This window comes from Phodopus roborovskii, unplaced genomic scaffold (genome assembly GCF_943737965.1).
Source record: "Phodopus roborovskii unplaced genomic scaffold, PHOROB, whole genome shotgun sequence".
In the NCBI taxonomy this organism is placed as follows: Eukaryota; Metazoa; Chordata; class Mammalia; order Rodentia; family Cricetidae; genus Phodopus; species Phodopus roborovskii.
In genome coordinates, this window is record NW_026126597.1 from 1069689 (window position 1) to 1090672 (window position 20984).

General features: G+C 49.5%; 1 protein-coding gene across 1 annotated transcript in view; it reads left to right on the plus strand.

Annotated features, from left to right (window-relative positions):
• The window catches only part of Prkcd (protein kinase C delta), a 29252-nt gene extending 19698 nt beyond the window's left edge, over positions 1-9554 (plus strand). The window contains exons 8-18 of the mRNA XM_051204781.1: positions 165-294; positions 1141-1241; positions 2349-2445; positions 2751-2851; positions 2957-3130; positions 3340-3431; positions 3924-3986; positions 5306-5444; positions 5536-5724; positions 6188-6316; positions 9072-9554. Of these exons, the coding sequence (XP_051060738.1) occupies positions 165-294; positions 1141-1241; positions 2349-2445; positions 2751-2851; positions 2957-3130; positions 3340-3431; positions 3924-3986; positions 5306-5444; positions 5536-5724; positions 6188-6316; positions 9072-9230 (1374 nt within the window). The 3' untranslated portion in view covers positions 9231-9554. The remainder of the gene's footprint in view (positions 1-164; positions 295-1140; positions 1242-2348; positions 2446-2750; positions 2852-2956; positions 3131-3339; positions 3432-3923; positions 3987-5305; positions 5445-5535; positions 5725-6187; positions 6317-9071) is intronic.
• Positions 9555-20984: the final 11430 nt, after the last annotated feature.

Below are 20984 nucleotides of genomic sequence, written 5' to 3' on the forward strand. Positions count from 1 at the left end.
TGAGCTGGGCCCATGGGTCTGGGGATTGGGACCTCTTTTCTCACTTCCTCTCACCTTTCCTTGATTCTTGCCTGGGCTCCTTGGACTTTTGGGTTTCCCTGACAATGTATAGGGCTGGGGAGAACTGATGTTTGACCCCTGACCTGTAATACCCTCCCCTCCAGTTCCAGAAAGAACGCTTCAACATTGACATGCCACACCGGTTCAAGGTCTACAACTACATGAGCCCTACCTTCTGTGACCACTGTGGCAGTTTGCTTTGGGGACTGGTGAAGCAGGGGTTAAAGTGTGAAGGTGTGTGCTACCCAGAGCCTAGCTGCTCCCCAACCTCCTAAGTCCCAGTTACACAGTGATGCCTCCACCCCGTCCCCTCATACTGTCTGCATTTCATTGGGGGACCCCTCCTCACTGGCCTTCCTGACTGTTATGAGACCACAAGTCTCCATGCTCTGAGCTTTATCCTCGAGTGTGCTACTGGGGATCACTGATAAGCTCATGACTGGAAGTGCTTAGCCAAGGCTTGCCATGCACTAGAGGCTCTGCTCCCAGGCCTCCCTGTCCAGACTTCCCTTCAGGACAGTCTCAAGGCCTTGAGGAAAGCTGCCTATCTCGCTTGGCCTGGATGTTGAAGGGGTTATAACTAGCTACCATTCTCTCTGCCCCCCCCTGCCTGTCCCCCTCCCTCTTCCTCTCTGTCTCCTTCCCCCTTTCTTCCTGCCCCTCCCTTTCTCCTGTCTCTTTCTCTTCCTCCCACCCTTTCTCTTTTTCCCCCTCTTCTTTCTCCCTTCCTTCCTCCCTTTCCCTCTCTTCCCCCATCTCCTCTCTTTCTCTCTTCCTTTCTTTGACCTCAGTCTCACACTGTAGCCCAGGCTGGCCCCAAGTGCAGAGCAGTCCTATTGTCTCAGCTTCCCAATTGCTGGGATTATGGGTGTGAGTTATTGCATCTGGATATTTTCTTCTTCTTTGTTTAAACCATGAAATATTCAAAATGCTCATGATGGCTTCAGATGCCCTTGCCCCTGAAAGCTCAACAGTCTGAAAGGTCCTCCTATCCCCTCCCTCTCCTTCCCTGTCCCCTTCCCTTCCTGCCCATTTCTGAAACCAAACTAACCGTGGTGCTCCTGCCTCTGCCTCTTGCAGACTGTGGCATGAATGTACACCACAAATGCCGAGAGAAGGTGGCCAACCTGTGTGGCATCAATCAGAAGCTCTTGGCTGAGGCCTTGAACCAAGTGAGCCAGGTAGGCAGGGCAGTGGGATCTGGACATAGGGCAGTGCAAGCAGAGGGTATCTAGGCTCACAGAATGCCTGGAGAGCCCTAAGGTGGGTGAGGCTTCTGCAAGACCATTGATGAATGTAGGTGGCAGAGAGGTGGCCTTGTTACCTTGGGAAATTCATCATTCAGGCAGTTCTTTTCCTGAGGTGAGAAGCGACTGCAGAGTTGAGTGTTGGAACATTTTGAACAAGGACAGGGTCTGTTATATGTGTCATGTATGGTGTATTGTGTGGTATGTGTGGTGTATATGATATGTGTAGTGTGGTTGTGTGTATGTAATATTTATTTGGTATGTAGTGTGTGTGTCCAGAGTATGTTATCTATGGGTGGGTGGTATATAGAGTATGTGGTGTTGTGCATATGTATGCTGTATGTGCATAGCGTATATGGTTTGTTTACATGGTGTGTATTGTGTGTATTCAGTATATTATATGTAGGAATGGGTGGTATATGGCATGTGGAGTGTATGTTGTGTATACATGTCTTCTGTGCTGTACATGCATAATATATATGATATGTGTAGGTGTATGTGGTGTGTGTTGGGTGTATAAGAAAGGGGTTCTTATGGTGTGTGTATATTTAGATGTGACTGGAACCTAAGGGACAATACGAAACTTTAGAGTAAAACTCTAGAGCCAGAATTGAAGATCGTGGCTAGCAAGATGTTTTGATGGGTAAAGGCACTTTCCACACAGCCTGAGTTTCCTTCCATAGAACCTGCAGATCAACAAGAAACATTCTGTAGTTTGTCCTGTGACATATGCACGTATACACATGTCTACATACACATATATACAAATAAGTGTAAAAAGGTTTTTTGACAAAAATTAAAACAATTTTTTAAATGCTTAGGAAGGTATGGTTCAGTTCACTAAATTTCCGTGCCTATAATCTGTGCCTTTCAGATTACAGGGCCAGGGGAAGGGAGGAATGTGGCTTGGGAGTCCTGGGCTCTGTCCCTCTGACACCAGTGGAATTGAGGGGGGATATTGTGGTGGGGAGTTCTCTTCCTGACCCAAGAGTTCTTAAAGTGTCCTTACCATTTGGCTTCCTTCTTATGCCCTTTCCCTAGAGATCTTCACGGAAGCTGGACTCGGGATCACCAGAGAGTGTTGGAATATACCAGGGATTCGAGAAGAAGATAGGAATTTCTGGGGATGACACTCCAGGTGAAGCTGGGTCACATATCCCCTTTAAAGCTCCCATTCCCCAACAGGGCAAAGAAAGGGGCCAGTCTTCCTTGCTGAGTGAGTCCTGGGATGAGGTACTGAGCCCCTTTCTCTCCGACCCTTCCTTCCCCAGCCTACCCTTAGGACTCCAGTAAGTCTTCTGTCTAGTAAGTTCTGGGAAGAGATCCTACCTGTGAGGAGTGAGCCCCCTCTCTCCTCCCTGAGACGCTTGCCTAGCTCCACTCCTGCCTCCTGGGAAGGGAGTCATGTAGCCCAAGACCTTAGTCTCTTTGTCTCTCAAACAGACAACAACGGGACCTATGGCAAGATCTGGGAGGGTAGCGCCCGGTGCAGCATCGATCGCTTCACCTTCCATAAGGTGCTGGGCAAGGGCAGCTTTGGCAAGGTGAGAGCAGCCTGAGGGCCAGTGCTCAGGTGTTTACTGTCACACACCAGGGGCTGGGTGCTAGTAGTCTCGGGGGCCTTTGCTCAGCATCCTGCCCATTGCTAGGTACTACTTGCGGAGCTAAAGGGCAAAGAGCAGTTCTTCGCGATCAAGTGCCTGAAGAAGGACGTGGTGTTGATCGATGATGACGTGGAGTGCACCATGGTGGAGAAGCGGGTGCTGGCGCTGGCCTGGGAGAGCCCCTTCCTCACCCACCTCATCTGTACCTTCCAGACCAAGGTTTTTGGCCTTCCCTTGCCGTTGCCTGTTGCCCAATCCCATCATCCCCCACAGTGGGGCAGTGTCTGTTACAGTTGTACCTCCTAAGTTGTCAGCCTCAGCCCAGATCCTGTGCCCTCCACATCCTGTTGGGGCTCTGTGATAGTTTGCAAGGGCATCTCCTGCCTGTCACTGCACTCTGCTTACCCCTTCTTCCCCCCCACCCCCAGGACCACCTGTTCTTTGTGATGGAGTTCCTCAATGGGGGTGACCTGATGTACCACATCCAGGACAAAGGCCGTTTCGAACTCTACCGGGCTACGTATGTGAGGGCCCTGTGTGAGGAGAGGGACTTTGGCTGAGCAAAATGCCAGACTGCCCTATCTTCTTTCCCTCCCCTGGAAACTCTTGAGTCAGGACAGACTGGCGGGGAGACTTGGGACACTGTGAGGCAAGCTCTGGCTGTGGGGCCAGCTGTCCTGTCTTTGGGCCTAGCCAGAGCAGCAGGACAAACAGTGCCTGCACTACAGGACCCTGTGTGTGGCCCCTAGACTATAGCACGAACACCTTCAGGTGTTTGTATACCCTAAACTAGCGGCATGTGTTTAAACAACGCCCTCCTACAACAGAGCGTCATAGGCTTATGTAGTTTGCCCTTTAGATTTGCTGCCTGGGCTTCCCACCCCCACTTACCTGATAACAAATGTGCTTGGTTGGGTCCATCGTATTGGTAGAGTTGTTTACAGCATTTCCTGTCCTAGGGTGGGGTGATGGGACTGGTGGGGAAAGTCCTGGAACATCATCTCTTGCTCAGGTTTTATGCAGCTGAGATCATTTGCGGGCTACAGTTTCTACACAGCAAAGGCGTCATTTACAGGTATTGGTAGCACTGGGACCCTGGGGACTTCTGGGAATGGTAGTGCCTGGCTGAATCACAGTTCTAGCACTACTTAGAGTGAATGTTTGGCTGAGTATTTACCTAAACCCCTAACTTGGTGTAAGAATTTTTCTGCCCCTTCAGCTGAGGCTGGTACAGGAGCTGAGAACTCACTGCCCCTACTCAGTGCTGTTGGAAAGGGGTCAGCACTGGCAGATGCAGAGTCTCCCTATTTATGCTCATCATTCTACTCTGCAATCTTAGCATTTCACCAATATGAATTGCTTCCTTAAGTCTTCATCCAACACATTAAGCTCCACCCTATGCGTAATGCCATACACTCACCAGAAGGGCTGAGGCTGCACTGTATCCTGATGTGGAATGATACTGAGCTATTTAGCAAGCAGGAACTAACCTATGGAGCCAAGCTGTGATTTTACCCCTCAGTAATCCCAGCACTCGGGAGGCGGAGGCAGGCATATCTCTGTGAGTTTGAGGTCAGCCTGGGCTACATAGGACAGCCAGAGCTACAAGTGAGACCTTGTCTTAAACAAGGAAAGAATTAAAAAGGCAACCTGGGCTGTGTATTGAGACCCTATCTCATAAAAGAAAAGAAAAATCAACCAAACCAAGTCATGTGCCAGTGTGTGTGAAATACTGGTTTTCTGGGGTGGGAGTGAGGAGCTGGAGAGAGAACCATTTAGAGCGCCTGCTGCGCTTGCAGGGTTGGGTTCTCAGCACCCACGTCCAGTGCCTCACAACTACTTGCAGCTCTAGTTCCAGGAATCTAACGCTATCTTCTGGCCTCCATGGCCATCTACACTTGTGTGCACTTGCCCACCCACAGACACACATACATAATATATAAATAAAAATAGTAATAATAAATAAAAGTGGGAGGGGGATACGTATTCCAATTTGCTTGTCCATGCCTAGAGTCACTGGAGGCTGTCTGGTGGCTAATGTAGACGTAAACCTTATACTGTTTGTACATTCTGTCACTTGTCCTCATTCCAATGACTAATGAGGGAAGTCAACATGGTCCCTGATCTTGTTGAGTCAGATAAACCTGAGATTTGGGGGGGGGGTATCTGTTAGGTGACAAGAGGCAAGTGGTATCAGTGCCTCTGAGCTTCACTCAGGCAGGGGGGTGTCGTGTGCCCCACTTTAGCACAGCGGGTGACTGCCAGAAGGCAGCTGTGCTGAGTAGCCTGAGCGCCACATTTTCCTCTGTGTTCTCCTGTGCTCTGAGGAAAATCCAGCATGGGGCAGCAAGGCAGGGAGGGTCAGATAGATATTCTGCCCTTTCCTCTCCTCAGGGACCTCAAGCTGGACAATGTGATGCTGGACCGGGATGGCCACATCAAAATAGCTGATTTTGGCATGTGCAAAGAGAATATATTTGGGGAGAACCGAGCCAGCACCTTCTGTGGCACCCCTGATTACATCGCCCCTGAGGTGAGCAGATATCTTTCACTTACCTTTGCTTTTGGCCATGGAGGCTTCCTGAAGAAGACTGGTACCCTATTCTGACCACTGTTGCCCCCAGATTCTGCAGGGCCTGAAGTACACATTCTCCGTGGACTGGTGGTCCTTTGGGGTCCTCCTCTATGAGATGCTCATTGGCCAGTCTCCCTTCCATGGTGATGATGAGGATGAACTCTTTGAGTCTATCCGGGTGGACACGCCACACTATCCCCGCTGGATCACCAAGGAGTCCAAGGACATCATGGAAAAGGTAGGCCTGGCTGATAACATGGCTTTGGGGTTTCAGGAAAGCCTGTTTCTGGAATAGGGCTCTATGCTTGATATATCCCCAAGTCTTGGTCTGCCCCTGTTCCCAGGCACTCCTTTCTGAGTCCCCTGCCTGGAATCAACAGGGTGTGGTGACCAAGGGGTCAGGAGACAGACAGACCTGAGGCCAAGTCCTGGCTCTGTCTGTGACTAGATCACGACCTTGGGTGGGTCACTTAGCTTCTCTCTCCTTATCTTCAAACTGCCTCAGAGTTGATAGAAGCACATAGGAACCCATGACACTCAGCACCTCGGCAGACTGAGTGTCAGTAAAACACTGACCTTTACCCTTAGTTCCAGTTCCTGGACTGAGCCTGTCCAGCCTTGGGGCCCTTGGGCCATTAGCAGTGTGTAAAAACTTGTTTCCCGTGGCCCTGAGTCCTGACCGTGGCCCCTGTGGATTGCAGCTGTTCGAGAGGGAGCCAGTCAAGAGACTGGGAATGACAGGAAACATCAGGATTCACCCCTTTTTCAAGACTATCAATTGGGCCCTGCTAGAGAAGCGAAAAGTGGAGCCGCCCTTCAAGCCCAAAGTGGTATGTTCCTCTCTTGCCCTGCCCACTTCCTGTGCCATTCCCATGCTCACCCCCTTTCCCTTTCCAGCAAGCCTGCTTCCTGTCCTCGCCTGGCATACTATACCAAGCCTCTGCTCTTGCATTTTCATCATCTCAGGCCATCTCCAACAGTCATTCAACAGACGTTTGGAACTGTGGAGTCAGGGTCTTGAGCTGGGGAATATAGCTCAGTGGTGGAGCACTTAACCTTGTGTGTACCAAGCTGTAGGTTTGACCTCAGCACCACCAAATAAGATGCAGAAGCTGAAACAGGCAGGCCTGATAGAGCCACTATAGCGGAGCTGGTGGGGAGGCACCTGGTGCTGAGGTAAGAGGCCATTGTCAGCCTAGGTCAGCCGGGGCTCTGCAGTGAGATCCTGTCCAGGAGAGACAGGTCCTCACTGTGTTGTTCAATCTGACTCAATATTCCTAGGCTTAAGCTGTCCTCCTACAGGTGCACACCACCATGCCTGCCATTAGCCATCTTGTAATGGAATTCTTCAATACTCTGTGTTCTGGAAACTGTTTTGGCCATCAGAGTTAGGGTTTCACCTCCACTTTCCATCCATCTTCTCATCAGTCACATCCATTTCCCAATCCATACTGGGCATGTTGAGTCCTTGTTGAGTGCAAAGCACTGTGCTGGCCTTTGGTGAAATCCTAGAGGTAGAGGAGCCCAGACAAAACATGTCTGTGATAGATGACAGCAGTATGGGAGATGTCACAGGGTTGCTTTGGGGAGGGTATCTCGGTAGGAGCCTGGGATACGGGGAGCAGAGTGGTCTGAAAGCTGCTTGGAAGAACTGCTGTGTGCGAGTAGGGCTTGGGGTGTCAGACCAGACAGAGGGCAGCTAGAGGGCATTCTTGGTAGTGGGTGACGGTGGCATCAAGGCCCCAGATCCTCAGGCCACTGGGACTGGTTGAGATAAGCGGATTGCATCACCAGGAAACTGGAACTAGCTGGTGTGATGATTACACGTGTAATCCTAACATTCAGGTGGACACAGGAGATTCTCAACTTCAAGTCTAGGACACACAGCATGATCCTATTTTAAAAGAGAAGTTAGGGCACAGTGTCCCTTTTGTGATCACAGCTCTTCTCTGGCTGCCTTTCTGCCCTCTGCTGGGACACACAGTTCCCACTGGGCAGTCTCTGTGACATGCCCCACATTTGTGCTTTGAGTCAGCAGGGTACTTTTCCTTGTGGATTTCATATTCAGAGGCTCCCTGAGCAGGTTGACGAGCTGCCCAGCAAAAGAGCAGCACATGGCTCTTGCTACTGAGAGAAGTTTCTTTCTGCAGTCAGGTGTGATATCCCACTGAGAGCCCACCAGGCATGGTGAGCAGGGCAGTGGACTCTCAGCCCCAAGAATGGGCCTGCCAGGAAGTGAGCCCAAGGGCTCTAGAGTGCTCACCTAGCATATCAGTGTCCTCTCCAAATAAAGGTAAAAACAAGGCTAGACATAACTGTAATCCCAGCCTTTGGGAAGAGTGCTCACCTAGCATATCAGTGTCCTCTCCAAATAAAGGTAAAAACAAGGCTAGACATAACTGTAATCCCAGCCTTTGGGAAGTGGAAACAGGAAAATCATGGGTTCAAGGTCAGCCTCAGATGTGTGAGACTTTGTCTTGAAAGAACAAAAACAAAATAAAAACCCAATTCCAATCTTTCATGTATCAAACCTCAGGCCACAGAGCAAGGCCTAATGTCTCTGAGCCATTTTTTCTGCAAGTGGACTGGGACTGTGGTGTGGGATAAGATCAAAGAAGGAAGTAAGCCCAGGGTTCTTCTGACCCACCAGTTTTCAAAAGCAACTAGAAATCTGAATTTCTGTGAGAAAAGCATTGCTTGGGATTCTATCGGAACGCAGCACTGAGGGCCAGGCATGTAGCTCGATTGTGAAGCACTTGTTGCGTGCACGCAAGGTCCTGGATGTGAGTCCCTGCCCTTTACCAAACAAAACCAGTGCCAGCTGAGTGCTCGCGCCTTCTAGTACAGTTTGGCCCAAGACTTCTTCCTGTCTTATCCAGTCCTTAGGGGCAGCGAATTAGGGACTTTTCTCATAAACAGCCAGAGAGTTAATGTTTGAGCTTTGCAGGCCAGGCCATCTCAATGCAGCCATACTCCATGTGTCAATAATGAGTGTGGTTGATCAGTCATAAAGCTTGATTTGTGGGCACAGAAATTGGCATTTGAATTCATTTTCATATGGCATTGGATATCCTTTTAATTTTTCCTCCCAGCCACTTAAAATCACAGAGGCTGAGAGTGGTGGTACTTGGTGGTGATTGCCAGTGCTTGGGAGGCTGAGGCAGGAGGATCATGAATTTGTAGGGAGCCTGAGTTACATAATGAGACTTTGTTTCAAAAACACCAAAACCAAAACTAGCTAAACAAAAATAGCAAAAGCTATTCTTAGCTCATAGGCCCCATTAAAAACAGAGCAGGAGACATGTGGCCCATGGACTATAGTTCTCTGAGCCCTGTTCTGGAGGATGTCCCCTGCTCTTACTCCAGTGCTCCCCACCTGCCTTCCTCATCTCTTAGGGGAATAGCATCCCCTAATGTGGGACAGCCCTTAGGTGACCAGTGACATCCTCTTTCCCGATTGAGTAGCCTGCCCTGGGTTAGCCCCGACTAGGGCCCCAGAGGCCTGGGTGCCTGTCGTGCCTTTGAGGGCAGACCTTGGAGATACCCTGGTGGTCACACTCACCTACTGCTGCCTTGTGCTCACAGAAATCCCCTGCAGACTACAGCAACTTTGACCAAGAGTTCCTGAGTGAGAAACCCCGCCTTTCCTACAGTGACAAGAACCTCATCGACTCTATGGACCAGGCAGCCTTCCATGGCTTCTCCTTTGTAAATCCCAAATTTGAGCAACTCCTGGACAAGTGAGCTCCCAGACCTTCTTTCTGTGCCAACAGAGCAGTTCTCATCCGCATGCCCATGGACAGCAGCAGGTGACTGGGTGATTGCCGCTGCTACCCCTTACCCTCAGAGGGCTTGGCTCTTGTTGGCTGGGCTCACAGTACCTTCCTCTGTGAACTGTTTGTGAATTTGCTTTCCCTTTGCCGTCAGAGGGAAACTGTAAATCCTGTGTTTCATTACTTGAATGTAGTTATTGAAATATATATTATATATATGCACATATATATAATAGGCTGTATATATTGCTCAGTATAGAAGCATGTAGGGGACTGGTAATGTGTTGACCTTTTTTTTTTAATAACATATGTATATGTATGTATATGCATATATATGTATTGTGTGTGTGTATATATATATAATCAAAAAGGAAAAAAAAAGGACAAACTTCTGAACCACAAGGTTCTTTTATGTATGTCTAAATAAACACTGAATGGTACCAACCTGACTGTGGGGACATTCATGTCCCAGGAAGCTGGTGGCAGGTGCTCTTGCCACTGTTGACGGCTGTCACAGACCCCTGAGTCTTCATGCAAATGTGTTTGTATTTAGGAGTTTCCTTTTACTCCAGGGCCCGGGACTGCAGAAACCCCAGATGTATCTGTCGGGTGATGGTAGGAGGTGAGACTGACTGCAGTCTTCTCACTACGCAGAGAGAGTCAGTCACCCCAGAAGTTCAGAGAAGCCAAAAGCCAGGCCCTGAAAGCTGGATCAGAGGCTCAGAGCTGGGAGTGTGTCTCACGGCTGCAGTGTCTGCTTCCCTTGCATAAAACTCTGCGTTCCATCTCCTGCTTGGTCACCATGTGTGTGTGCGCGCGCGCACACACACACACACACACACACACTGACAGTAAATGTAAAAAAGGACATGAGGGATGTAGTTCAGTTGGTAGAGTACTTGTCTAACATTCGTGTGAAGCCCTATCCCCAGCAATGTATAAACCTGACATTTGGGAGATGGAAGCAGAAAGATCAGGACTCAAGATTCATTTTCAGCCACACAGTGAGTTTCGAGGCCACCCTGGGCTATTGTTTTGGAGCATGAACTAGAACTCGCTCTGTAGACCAGGCTGGCCTCTGCCTCCCAAGTGCTAGAATTAAAGATATGCACTACGATGCCCAGATGTACCTGTACATCTTATTCTTGCTTATCTTCATTCTTCAGAGAGGACCCAGCATTTAAGTTCTAGAACTATATACACAAGAGTCCTTGCCTACCTGGAGGAGAGGGATGGGACCTAGATGGAGCGCCCAAGCTGGTCCAGTTAGCTGACCACACTGACTGCACAGTCAAGGAGACTGGCTCCAGGACACAGCAACTGGTGGCTGCCTGTGAGTCTGCGTGGCCTTGGTGCAGGGGTCTCTGACTAGGCTCTATTCACTGCCTCCATGCCTCCCATTCTACAAGCTTCCAATCTGTCCCTGCCTCCCTCCTGCCTGCTGCCTGGGGCACAGGTCTCAGACAGGGCTCTCCCTTGGGCCCCTCTGGTCCAGCCCCTGGAGCCCAACTGGCTCTTTGTCCTGGAGATGGCTTTGGCAGTCCTAGCGCCTGATTGGCTGGTCCAGTAGCCTTACTGCTGACTGCCAGCAGTTCATTCTTCTGGGCTGAGGTATAAATTTCCACAGCCTGGGAAGGCAGGATGGGCTGGAGCTGACCCAGGGAGAGGGCTCTAGGGGTGGAAGTGTGGTTTTGTCCTCTCCGTCCTCAGGAAGCACTGTACCTGTGCCCGGCCAGCCTGGACGCTGTGGGCAGTGACACTCATACCCCTTAGGTTCACAGACACAATGTGACGTGGGGTGTACTGGAGAACCCTGGGATAACAGAAGCCACCACTTGGTGCCTCTGGTCCCCAATCTCCTCCTATAACACGCAAAGGTCCCCAGAACCTCCAAGAGGCCACCAGAGTGGTGGTGTTTATGTTAAGGGCCACCTGCCATCCTGCGGCTCTAAGTCAGAGCCTCGTGCACAGACAGCATTGTATGCAAAGATGCAGTTCCTCCTCTGCAGAAGGGAGGGCTAAGTGGTTTAGCAGCTTCAGGCAGTGAGGAGCTGCCGGAATCCTGAGGTGTGCGTTTCACTGTGCTACCCATACACTAGATCACTTTCTCACCAATCTCAGTCTCCTCACCTGTAGAATGGAACCACTAATCTGTGCTGCCTCATGGAGCAGCTGGTTTGGGAAGGCTTCATACAGGGCACAGTCCAGATCTGTGGGGCCTCAGAAAGCGTGATCCCCTATGGGAAGGGGCTCTCAAGGACACCGTCACTGCCTGATTGCTTGGAAGGGCATATGTCTCTAGACCTGTTCCCAACTTGTGAGTAGGTGCCAGGCCTGGCCTGTGGCATAAGGAAATGTCTCTCATGCTCGACTCAGCCACTTTTTCTGGCATCTAGGGGCCTGGGAGAAAACAGGTAGCCCTTTCCCTTGCCAAATGGGTATGCAAGCAGCAGGTAGCTCAGTCTTCAGTGTAAAGGACAGAACAAGTACCCCATTGAAGGACAGATGGACACAGATGCTCTGAAGCCTGGGGACAGGAGCACAGGTGCCACAAATTGCCCTGGTTTCAATTCTGTATGTCCCAGTGACTCCAGCAAGTGACTTAATCTCCCAGAGCCCCGCTTCCATTTCCTCCACTGGAAAATGCTGTTGGCTGTGAGGACACAATCGTGTTTACATGTATCACATATACTCAGATTAGTAAATAGCAGCCAGTGTGCCCTGCCCTTCAGTGGGAAGAAACATTCTACTCCACACTAGACTCCAGGGGCTTCTGACTGGACTGCGGGTAGACAACTAATATGTTAGACAGAGGTACTCAAGAACCTCATGCCCAGACATGCCAGGGTGCTGTGCATTTACTTTAAAATATATTTTTATTTTTAGCCAGGTGTGGTAGTCCATGCCTTTAACTCTGTGAGTTCGAAGCCATCCTGGTCTACAAAGTGAGTTCCAGGGCAGCCAGAATGTTACATAGAAAAACCCTGTCTCAAAACAACAGCAAGTGTGTGTGTGTGTGTGTGTGTGTGTAGTGTAGGTATCCTCAGAGGCAGAGAAGTCAGATCCCATGAAGCTGGAATTACAGGGAGTTGTGAGCCATCTGTTGCAAGTGATGGAAACCAAGCTCTGGTCCTTGTAACCACTGAGCCACTCTCTAGCTCCAAATGTGCCTGCTTTTCAGGGCACTGGAATCTGGGGTACAGAACAGAGCTATTGAAAAGAAGCACAAGTGAGTGAATGAGTGTATGGATGGATGGGTGAATGGATGGAGGGACGAGCTAGACTCTGTCTGTTAGGCCACTTGGAATTCAAGTGTCTGTCAAGCAGTGGCTCTGGAATCCAGGATACATCAGCATGCGTACTGATAAAAGGTATGTCTCCCATGCCAAGTTCTAAAGCAGGGGTCTCACTCCTGGCTGAAGCCTGGGACCCAATGCCCAGGTTGACCAGGTCTGTGTACACTGTGATCTTGAAGGAGGCCCAGACATCACAGTTTGAAAGCTCTCTGATTCTTATGTGTGTCAGGATGGAGAGCCAATTAGGCAAGATGAGAATCTGCTTATTTCCCAGTGAAGCTAGGCAAAGCTGCTCAGAAAAGCCAAACCTTGGAAATTGAAGTCACCTGCCAGCATTGCTAAGCAAGCCCTTGTGTGGAGGAGGCTCAGATCTCTAGCCTCTGAAGTACTGCTCTGTGTCTGGGACCTAAGAAAATTTGGTGAGTGAGGTAGCCCCTTAGCAGAGCTATATTGCCTACTGCCTGGCTGGGCTATATCGCCCCCTAGTGGAGGCTGTCTAGTGAATGCTGCAGAGACTCAGATTTGTCCACTCAGTCTTTGTCCTGGGGACCATGCTGAATACTTGCTCATTCTAAACTGTTAGTCTCTAGCTGCTGGAGACCCGGAAATGCAGAGGCGATACCTCTTCTTGCATAAACAGTTGTGTGATTTGTCCAGAGAGTGCAATCCATTCTAAAGCAGTAGCCACATTTCCCAGCACATCCTTATGAATGTATAAACAACTGATACAGCTGGGAGGTCCACACCGTTAACAGATTCTAATAAGAGGAAATAAAAGTGCATTCAGAGTTTGCCAGGGTGGGAAGGGCTCAGAGGGCTCCAGGACTTCCCGTGGCTGCCTCGCTTTAGCAGGACCTCCCCTCTACAGCTCTCCCAAGCACCCAGAACCCCTTTGGGACCTCTGGACCCCTCCCCCTACTGTGCCTAGCAGATGACCTTGGATGACTGCTTATGAGGCTGTATACCTGGGCTTGGTCTTCTGAATCCTGACCACCAACCAAGGAGGGAGGACATCACACACAAGATCTGAAAACAAAGGAGATCAAGGACACAAAGGCTCCCAAAATGGGGGGGGGGGGGGGGCTGGCCAAGTCACCATGACCTGGATGGCACCAGGCTCCTGAGGTCTGAGGCTTTTTCTAAGCCCCATTATCTAATCGACTTCAACCTTCCACACTATAGTCTTGGTGATTTCAGTCTTTGAAACTTGTGTTCCTAAACCAGGCTTTTTAAGTGGGCCTTGGAAGAGCCACGGTTTCCTCTCTCCGCCTGTGTTAAATACATACTCAGCCCTGACATTTGCTGCTCAGCCCACATTAAGTGCTGCACAAAGGCCAAGGCCCTGTGGGAATGAACTTTTCTCTTCTGGGAGGCCTGTTGGAGCCAATCTTTCTCCTGATTTCACTTGGGATAGTGGACACACGTGCTGTGGGTGGCAGTGGTGTGTGTGCTGTGCGCCTGAGCGCTTATCTTCTTTGGTAAGAGCAGTGCCTGCTGTGTGTGAGGAGCTCCACAGGTATCCCTCAGAGCCATGCCAAGCACTGTTCTTCCCTGAAGTGTGGTCTGTAATTAATATTCACAACAGCCCCTGAGGAAATGGCTGTTAAGCCCCACACTTGAGCAGTGAGTGAGGAGAGGGTCTGAAGGGTGAAGGGTTTGCCCCGCAGCTCTCGGAAGCTCCTTGGAGTCTGCGACTTGGTTCCCTTGTCATGCTTTCTTTGGCAATGAGCGTAATTGCTCACAGGCTGCTATGATTGCTCCACTCTAGTCAGGAGTGGAAAGGGAAGATGCCCTTTCCTGGTCCACAGAGGCCCCAAGAAGAGAGAAAATGAGCAGAAACTGCAGAGGATGGCTAGAAGGGGCCACAGTTTGCCTTGGCCCTGGAAAGTGCTTGGGTAATTAGATCACTAGTGTCTTTAATCTTTGTGGATTCACAATTTGGTAACTGGAGCCAAAGGGAGAAGGGTGGTGTTGGACCAGGTTTCCGTGAGTAGGCAGTCACAGGGACGCGGGGAACCTTCAAAGGGAACAGTCAGGTGTGTTCTCAGCATGCCACCTCCTGTAGATCAGAAGCCTGGCTCTTCTCTGCCCTCGGCAGGTTCACAGCACACTGAGCCTAGATCACAGCTCAGTGTGCAAGTGAGTGAGAGCGCAGGACATAGCAACAGAGAGCTTCTTTCGCCTAGGCGTGTCCTGCCCTCACTCTGCCTTCTCCCCTTATTGCGCTAGAGGAGGCAGCAGGAGGAAACAGAGCTAATCTTCAGTCCTTCCTGGGACATTACAATAGCAGGCGATCCAAGTCCACCCTCAGTAAGTGATGCTCTCCAGCTGGTGTGGTAGCTGCTCACTGTCCTAGCAGAGGCTTGGGAACCAGTTCAGGGGCAAGGCAGCTGCAGGAGGCCCCAGTGTATTGGACACCTGCCAGCAGCAGCACAGCAAGGTTTCTCTAAGCCACTTCCTGGCCTTTAAACCCCGGGTTCAGAAGGGAGGCAATCAGACACAGTCTGCCTCAACGGTGAATCAAAAACAACACATTTCACAAAATAGGTTTGGTTAGCTTAATTGTTTTTGAATATCCTGTTTGGAAACAAGGTTTTATGTTTCAAATTTTTAAAAGATGTTTCAAACTGGCTCAGGTGTATCAATAGCCCAGTAGCACAGGCTCTGTTGACAATGGACCCATACTCAACCTCCACCTGGCATGTCCAGGAGTTAACATTGCTGTTGGTTGAACTGTAGAACACAGGCTTAGAGGAGAATCGATGTCCCCACCTGCTTGCTCCATTCCGAGTGTAAGACCCTAGCAGGGGCTGTGGTTTGGGTCTTAAGTAGTCTCCAAAAGCTCCTGTGGAGCTCTGTTTCTTTAAAAGTTTTGTTGATTTGTTTAAGTGTGTGTGCATGGCACACATGCATGTTACTGTGGGCATGAGAGTACAACTTGAGAGGGTCAGTTCTCTCTTTCTACATATGGGTTCCAAGGATAGAACTCAGGTCATTAGTCTTGGTAGCAAGTACCCTTATGTGCTGAGCCATCTGGCAGGCCATTTCTTTTTAAAATCTCCTCTCTCTGTCTCTCTGTCTGTCTCTGTCTCTCTCTTTCTGTGTGTGTGTGTGTGTGTGTGCGCGCGCGCGCGAGCACGCACATATATGTGCAGGTTTCCATGGAATGGAGGCCATTGGATCCCCTTTAGCTGCAGTTACAGGCACGTGTAAGCTGTCTGATGTCGGTGCTGGGAAATGAACTCAGGTCCTCTACAAGAGTGAAAAGCACCTTTAAACTCTGAGGTACCTCTTCAACTTGTCCTCCTCCTTTGAGACAGTCAAAGACTATTTCATACAGGCCAGGCTGACCCCAAACTCAATCCTCTCTACCCATCCTTGAAAATGCTGGGGTGGCAGGTGCATGGGCCACCGTGCCTAGTTCGGCTGGTCAAGGCTTAGCTCCAGACTGTGGAGTTATGGGAAGGCAGTGGATCTTTAAGAGGTACTCTTAGTAAAAGGAGGTGAGGTCACTAAACATGTGCTCTTGAAAGGGCTATTAGGACCCCGCCCCTTCCTGTTTTTGTTTTTAGCCAAGGTGAAGTGAATAGACCTCCTATACCAAGCACTTCTGCCGGGAGGTACAGTGACACCACAGACCGTGCAAAAAAAAAAAAAAAAAAAAAAAAAAAAAAAAGCCAGGCGCGACTATAAGGATTCAGGCATTTCGCTGGCCTGCCCCTGTCACCTGGTAGAATGCACTCAGTCAGTACCCTGGTCAGCCTGGCATTCCATGACTACTAGTCTGCACAGAGGTGCAAAGGACCCCTTTAAAAGAAAGACATTTGCCCACTTACACTCTCTTTCCTGTGGTTCCCCTGGGACAGACAGGATTTTTCCTGTCTCCCTCCCTCAGTCAACCCCACCTGATATGGAATCCCCTACGGTCCCACGAGTTTATCATAACATGGACCATGGGACCATGGACGAGCCTCTTGGATCCTCAGTGTGCTCAACCATATCGTATACACAATAGTAAACACTGTTTGGGGGCATTACCAGACACTACAGAGAATTCTACATGCTGCTAGAGACCCAGTTCATGCTCCAAAAATATTAAACTGTTTTTTGTTTTTGTTTTGTGTGTGTGTGTGTGTTTTCTTTTTTTGAGACAAAATACCCCTGTGTAGCCCCTGCTATCCTGGAATTTACTCTGTAGACCAGGCTGGCTGGCTGGCTTTATTCTTAATGCAGTGAGTATTTTAAATGTGTTTCCAGCTAAATATGCATAAATGTAAGGTATGGCTGGGCTTGGTAGTGCCAGGAATCCTGTGTGTGTGTGTGGGGGGGGTACTTTCCAGGCTCAGCAACAGGGTAAGGAGTCCTGGACTGGGAGTCAGGAATCTACAGCAGGGCTTATCATCCTACCCCCCCACCCCACCCCCATTCACCTCCGAACCCTGAGGACTTGGAGCTGTCAGCCAGCTCTACTGTAGGAAAATAAGTGCCCGAGGCTGATAGGAACAGCAAACTGATCCCATGTGGTTTCAAATTATGAGAAAGAAAATTTGAATGTCAAATGTCCCAGTTCTTGGCACAATTTAAAATAAAGTGATATGAAGGGTGGTAATTACCATCGTCACGGAACTCCACCCTACGTGGCAGCAGCATTGAGAGCGAGCGATGCCTGTGGTGTGGCTCCTTTTCTGCCCTTGTTTGGTCTCTCTCAGGACTTTCTGCTCCTGTTCTGAGAGCAGCACCATCAGGCAGCCTGGAGGCCTCCACATCCCTGGCTTGTAGCATCCAGGGCCTGGAGGCTCAGCTTGCTATAGTGTTTCTTGAACAGTGTCTAAAGGCAAAGCTTGTGCTAGAGGATTCCCTGGTGCAGGAGGGTTTGTGACCCTGAAGGGAAGTGCAGACTTACTGATTGTCTTTTGAGCAATTAGTAAGTACCTACAGTGTGTGAGGGCTGAGAAGGATGCAGGGAAATGGGCAGATAAGGAGGCCTCCAGGTCTCTGGGAAGGCAGGTGTGTAAGCAGAGGGTTACACGCACGGCGGGTTTGTGAGCATGAAGACACTAACTTTTCCTGGGTGGGCACCAGCAACCGAGGAAGGTTCCCTGCAAAAGTGTATAACTTACTCCTGATATCCCAATATAAGTAAATCCCACAGTGGGATGTTTTAGGTCTGATAACATCAAGTGCTAGTGGGTTGTAAAGCACTGGGTCCCTGTTGGCAACAGGGGAAATAGAAACTGGCCTCGTTTCCATCACTGGAGGTCACCTCCTCATCCCACCCCCATGACTCCATTCAGAGACAGCGTGGTGGTGGCCTGGAACACTTCACGGGCAAAAATGTCTGTGGCCAAATATTTGTAAGGAACAATTGGAAATGACGGCAATGTCCTCAGAAGAAGGCTAGATCAAGAAGTGGGCTGCATTCCCTGTACAATATTGGTTCTTTCAGTTTTGACATCCAAGGACCAAGGAAGCCTCCTGTTTCAATTCCACCTCTATTAAAGGAGTGGTTCATACCTGTAATCCAGGCACTGTCAATCTCAGCCAGCCTGTACTACATAGACAAACTGTGTGACACAAACCTAACCTCCCCCAAAACACTTTTAAAAGGGGGAAGGGGATTCAGGAGGAAAGGGAGGCGTGTTGTAAAGCCCTTCCTCCTCCTCTTGCTCTGCCTCCCTTTTCTAGAAGGACATCATTCGGTGGCTCATGCTGACTTCAAATCCATGATCCTACAGCCTCAACCTCCTGCTTGCTGGGACTGTAGATTGGCACCACTCTTTGTGGCTTGTGAGACACCCTGTGAAGCCTGGACCAATCTAGGATATTAGGACCCCGTGGGGATTCAGACTCTAGAGGTGAAGGAGGAAACCTGAGAGTCTGAGGCAGCCTCAATGCCTCGACTCCATCAGTAACGGTTTGCTTATTAAAACCTGGGGTCCAGGGTGTGGTTCCATGGGAGATCACTTGAGCAAAGCAAGACCCTGAGTTCTAGTCTAGAAGAGTGGAACATGCAAGGGAAGATATGAGAATGTCACCCCAGACCACAGGGATTATAAGTGCTTATTTTACTGTCTGTGTTCAAAGGGGCTTGTGGTTTAAAAGTGCTTTTTAAAGAGCAGGCATTCTAATTCTTGACCTGCCAGCTGGCTATCTGGGGCCTTTTATGATGGTTCCAGTTTCGTTCAGGGCACTTTTTATCTATGTGTTTTTCTGTGTGGATATGCCATTTCCACATTTTGAGACATTAAAAAAAAAATGAGGAGAGAAACTGAGTTCAGGAAAGCAGCAGCAGAGGAGAGGGCTGAGGGCCTTGGGGGTAGAGTGTGACAATATGAATGTGTGGTCCCTGAAGGTGCATTGCTCCTGCTGGCTGTACCCTGTCCCCACCATTGAGTGGGGGTGCTGGCACTGAGGGTGCAGGCCTGGCAGTCAGATTTCAACCCTGGCTGGAGAAGAGCTGACAGGTTTGAATTGCCAGAGTGGTTAAGCCAGAACCCGGGGAGGTAAGAGATGGGCGTTGTGACCTACAGTAGTGGGAATTATAAGCCTGGTACTTCTGACCAGAGGCGGTGACCATGCTCACATGAGAGCTCAGCACCAGGGGCCTCGTGACTTGCCTGGGGAGAGGGCAAGCATGCCCCAGCTCCAGCTCCAGCCACCTGTCTTCTACCAATTCAATGGCCTGCTTCAAGGCTAATGCAAAACTGGAGGAGATGAACACCTCAGGGGCAAGTGATTTTCCCAGGAGAGCTACAGCAAACTTCAACACAAGAGGCTACAGCAGAATGTGTTATGTGTCTGTGACCTTTCTGAGGTAAAAAGAAAGTGACCCCTGCATGGGCCTTCTACACATGTAGAGGGGAAGAGGCCCTGACATTAGGGGAGATGGTGGCTCTTTCTGACAAAATTGTTAAGCAAACTTTCAGATACTAAAAAGTTTATAATGATTGTCCCAGACCAAGAAATAAAACACAGGGTTGGAGAGATGGCTCGGGTTAAGAGCATTGGTTGCTCTTCCAGAGGTCCTGAGGTCAAGCCCCAGCAATGACATGGGGGCTCACAATCATCTATAGTAGGGTCTGATGCCCTCTTCTGGCATAAAGGCATATAGAGGTGGGGGGAAAGTAAGAAATAAAACACTGGGGATGTAACTGCAGCCCTTTTAATCTCCTTCGACCTCTCGTCCCCCAGCTCCTGTCCCTAGATGCACCTCATTTCCTCTTTACCAAGAGGCAGCCCCTGCTTTTACAGGCCTGGGGCTTTCCCTAGCTTGCGTTTCGTGACTTTTCCAGGGGGACGTGAACAAACACCTACTCACCTCAGATAAGACGCTGACAGACCAGAGAAATGATTCCACCCAAGTCTACCCTGGTGAACTCATGAGTTTATTGGGGTTACTTGCAGGAGCATGGTGACTCAAAGTCAGCTGTGTCACCAAGATCTCATCCCAGTATGGGAGATGATGACTCACTCAAGCCGCACCCCTGAAGTTACTGGGGAATACTAGGGACTCCTGGGAGAGGTGCTCCCTCTGCAGCCCCTTATGCTTGTGTAACTTGGGGAGGGGCCTTGTAAGTCCTGTGAGTCCCTGAGCTTCCAGAGTCTTCTAAATGTTCTTAAGCTTAACACTCAGAGGGAATGTTCCACCTGGGAGGAAACAGCACAACAGCACAGCCGGGAGTGTCTTGTCTCGACCTGTGGGGATCAAACAACTCTTTCACAGAGGTTGCCTGAGGCCATTGGAAAACATAGATATTTACATTATGGTTCACAAGAGTAGCAAAATAACAGCTATGAGGTAGCAATGAAAGTAATTTTATGGTTGGGGGTCACACCATGACATGAGGATGTGTGTGAAAGGGTCACTATTATAGGATCATTTCACATTATTTCATACTTATTTATCTGTTATTGGGTGTGTGTGTGTGTGTCTGCATGTGTCACAGTTTGAGTGTGGAGGTCAGAGGAAAACTTGCAGGAGTCAATTTGTTCCTTCTACTATAGGAATCTTGGGGATTAAACTCAGGTTGTCAGCTTGGGGATAAGCACCTTTACCCAAAATAAAGCACACACATTATTTTTTATTTAATTTTCAAGCCTCATATAAATAATTATTGTAGCCAGGAGGTGCTGGCACATGCCTTTAATCCCAGGACTGGAGAGGCAGAGGCAGAGGCAAGCAGATCTCTGTGAGTTTGAAGCCAGCCAGGTCTACAGAGTGAGTTCCAAGACAGCAAAGGCTACGCAGAGAAACCCTTTCTGGAAAAGCCAAGATAAATAGATAGGATGGATAGATAGATAGATAGATAGATAGATAGATAGATAGATAGATAGATAGATAGAAAATGCCTGTATGCTTTCTACCTCTAGCCTATGCAGTAGAGACATGCTTCATACTCTAAAGCAGGCATTGTCCTCTGTACATGTTT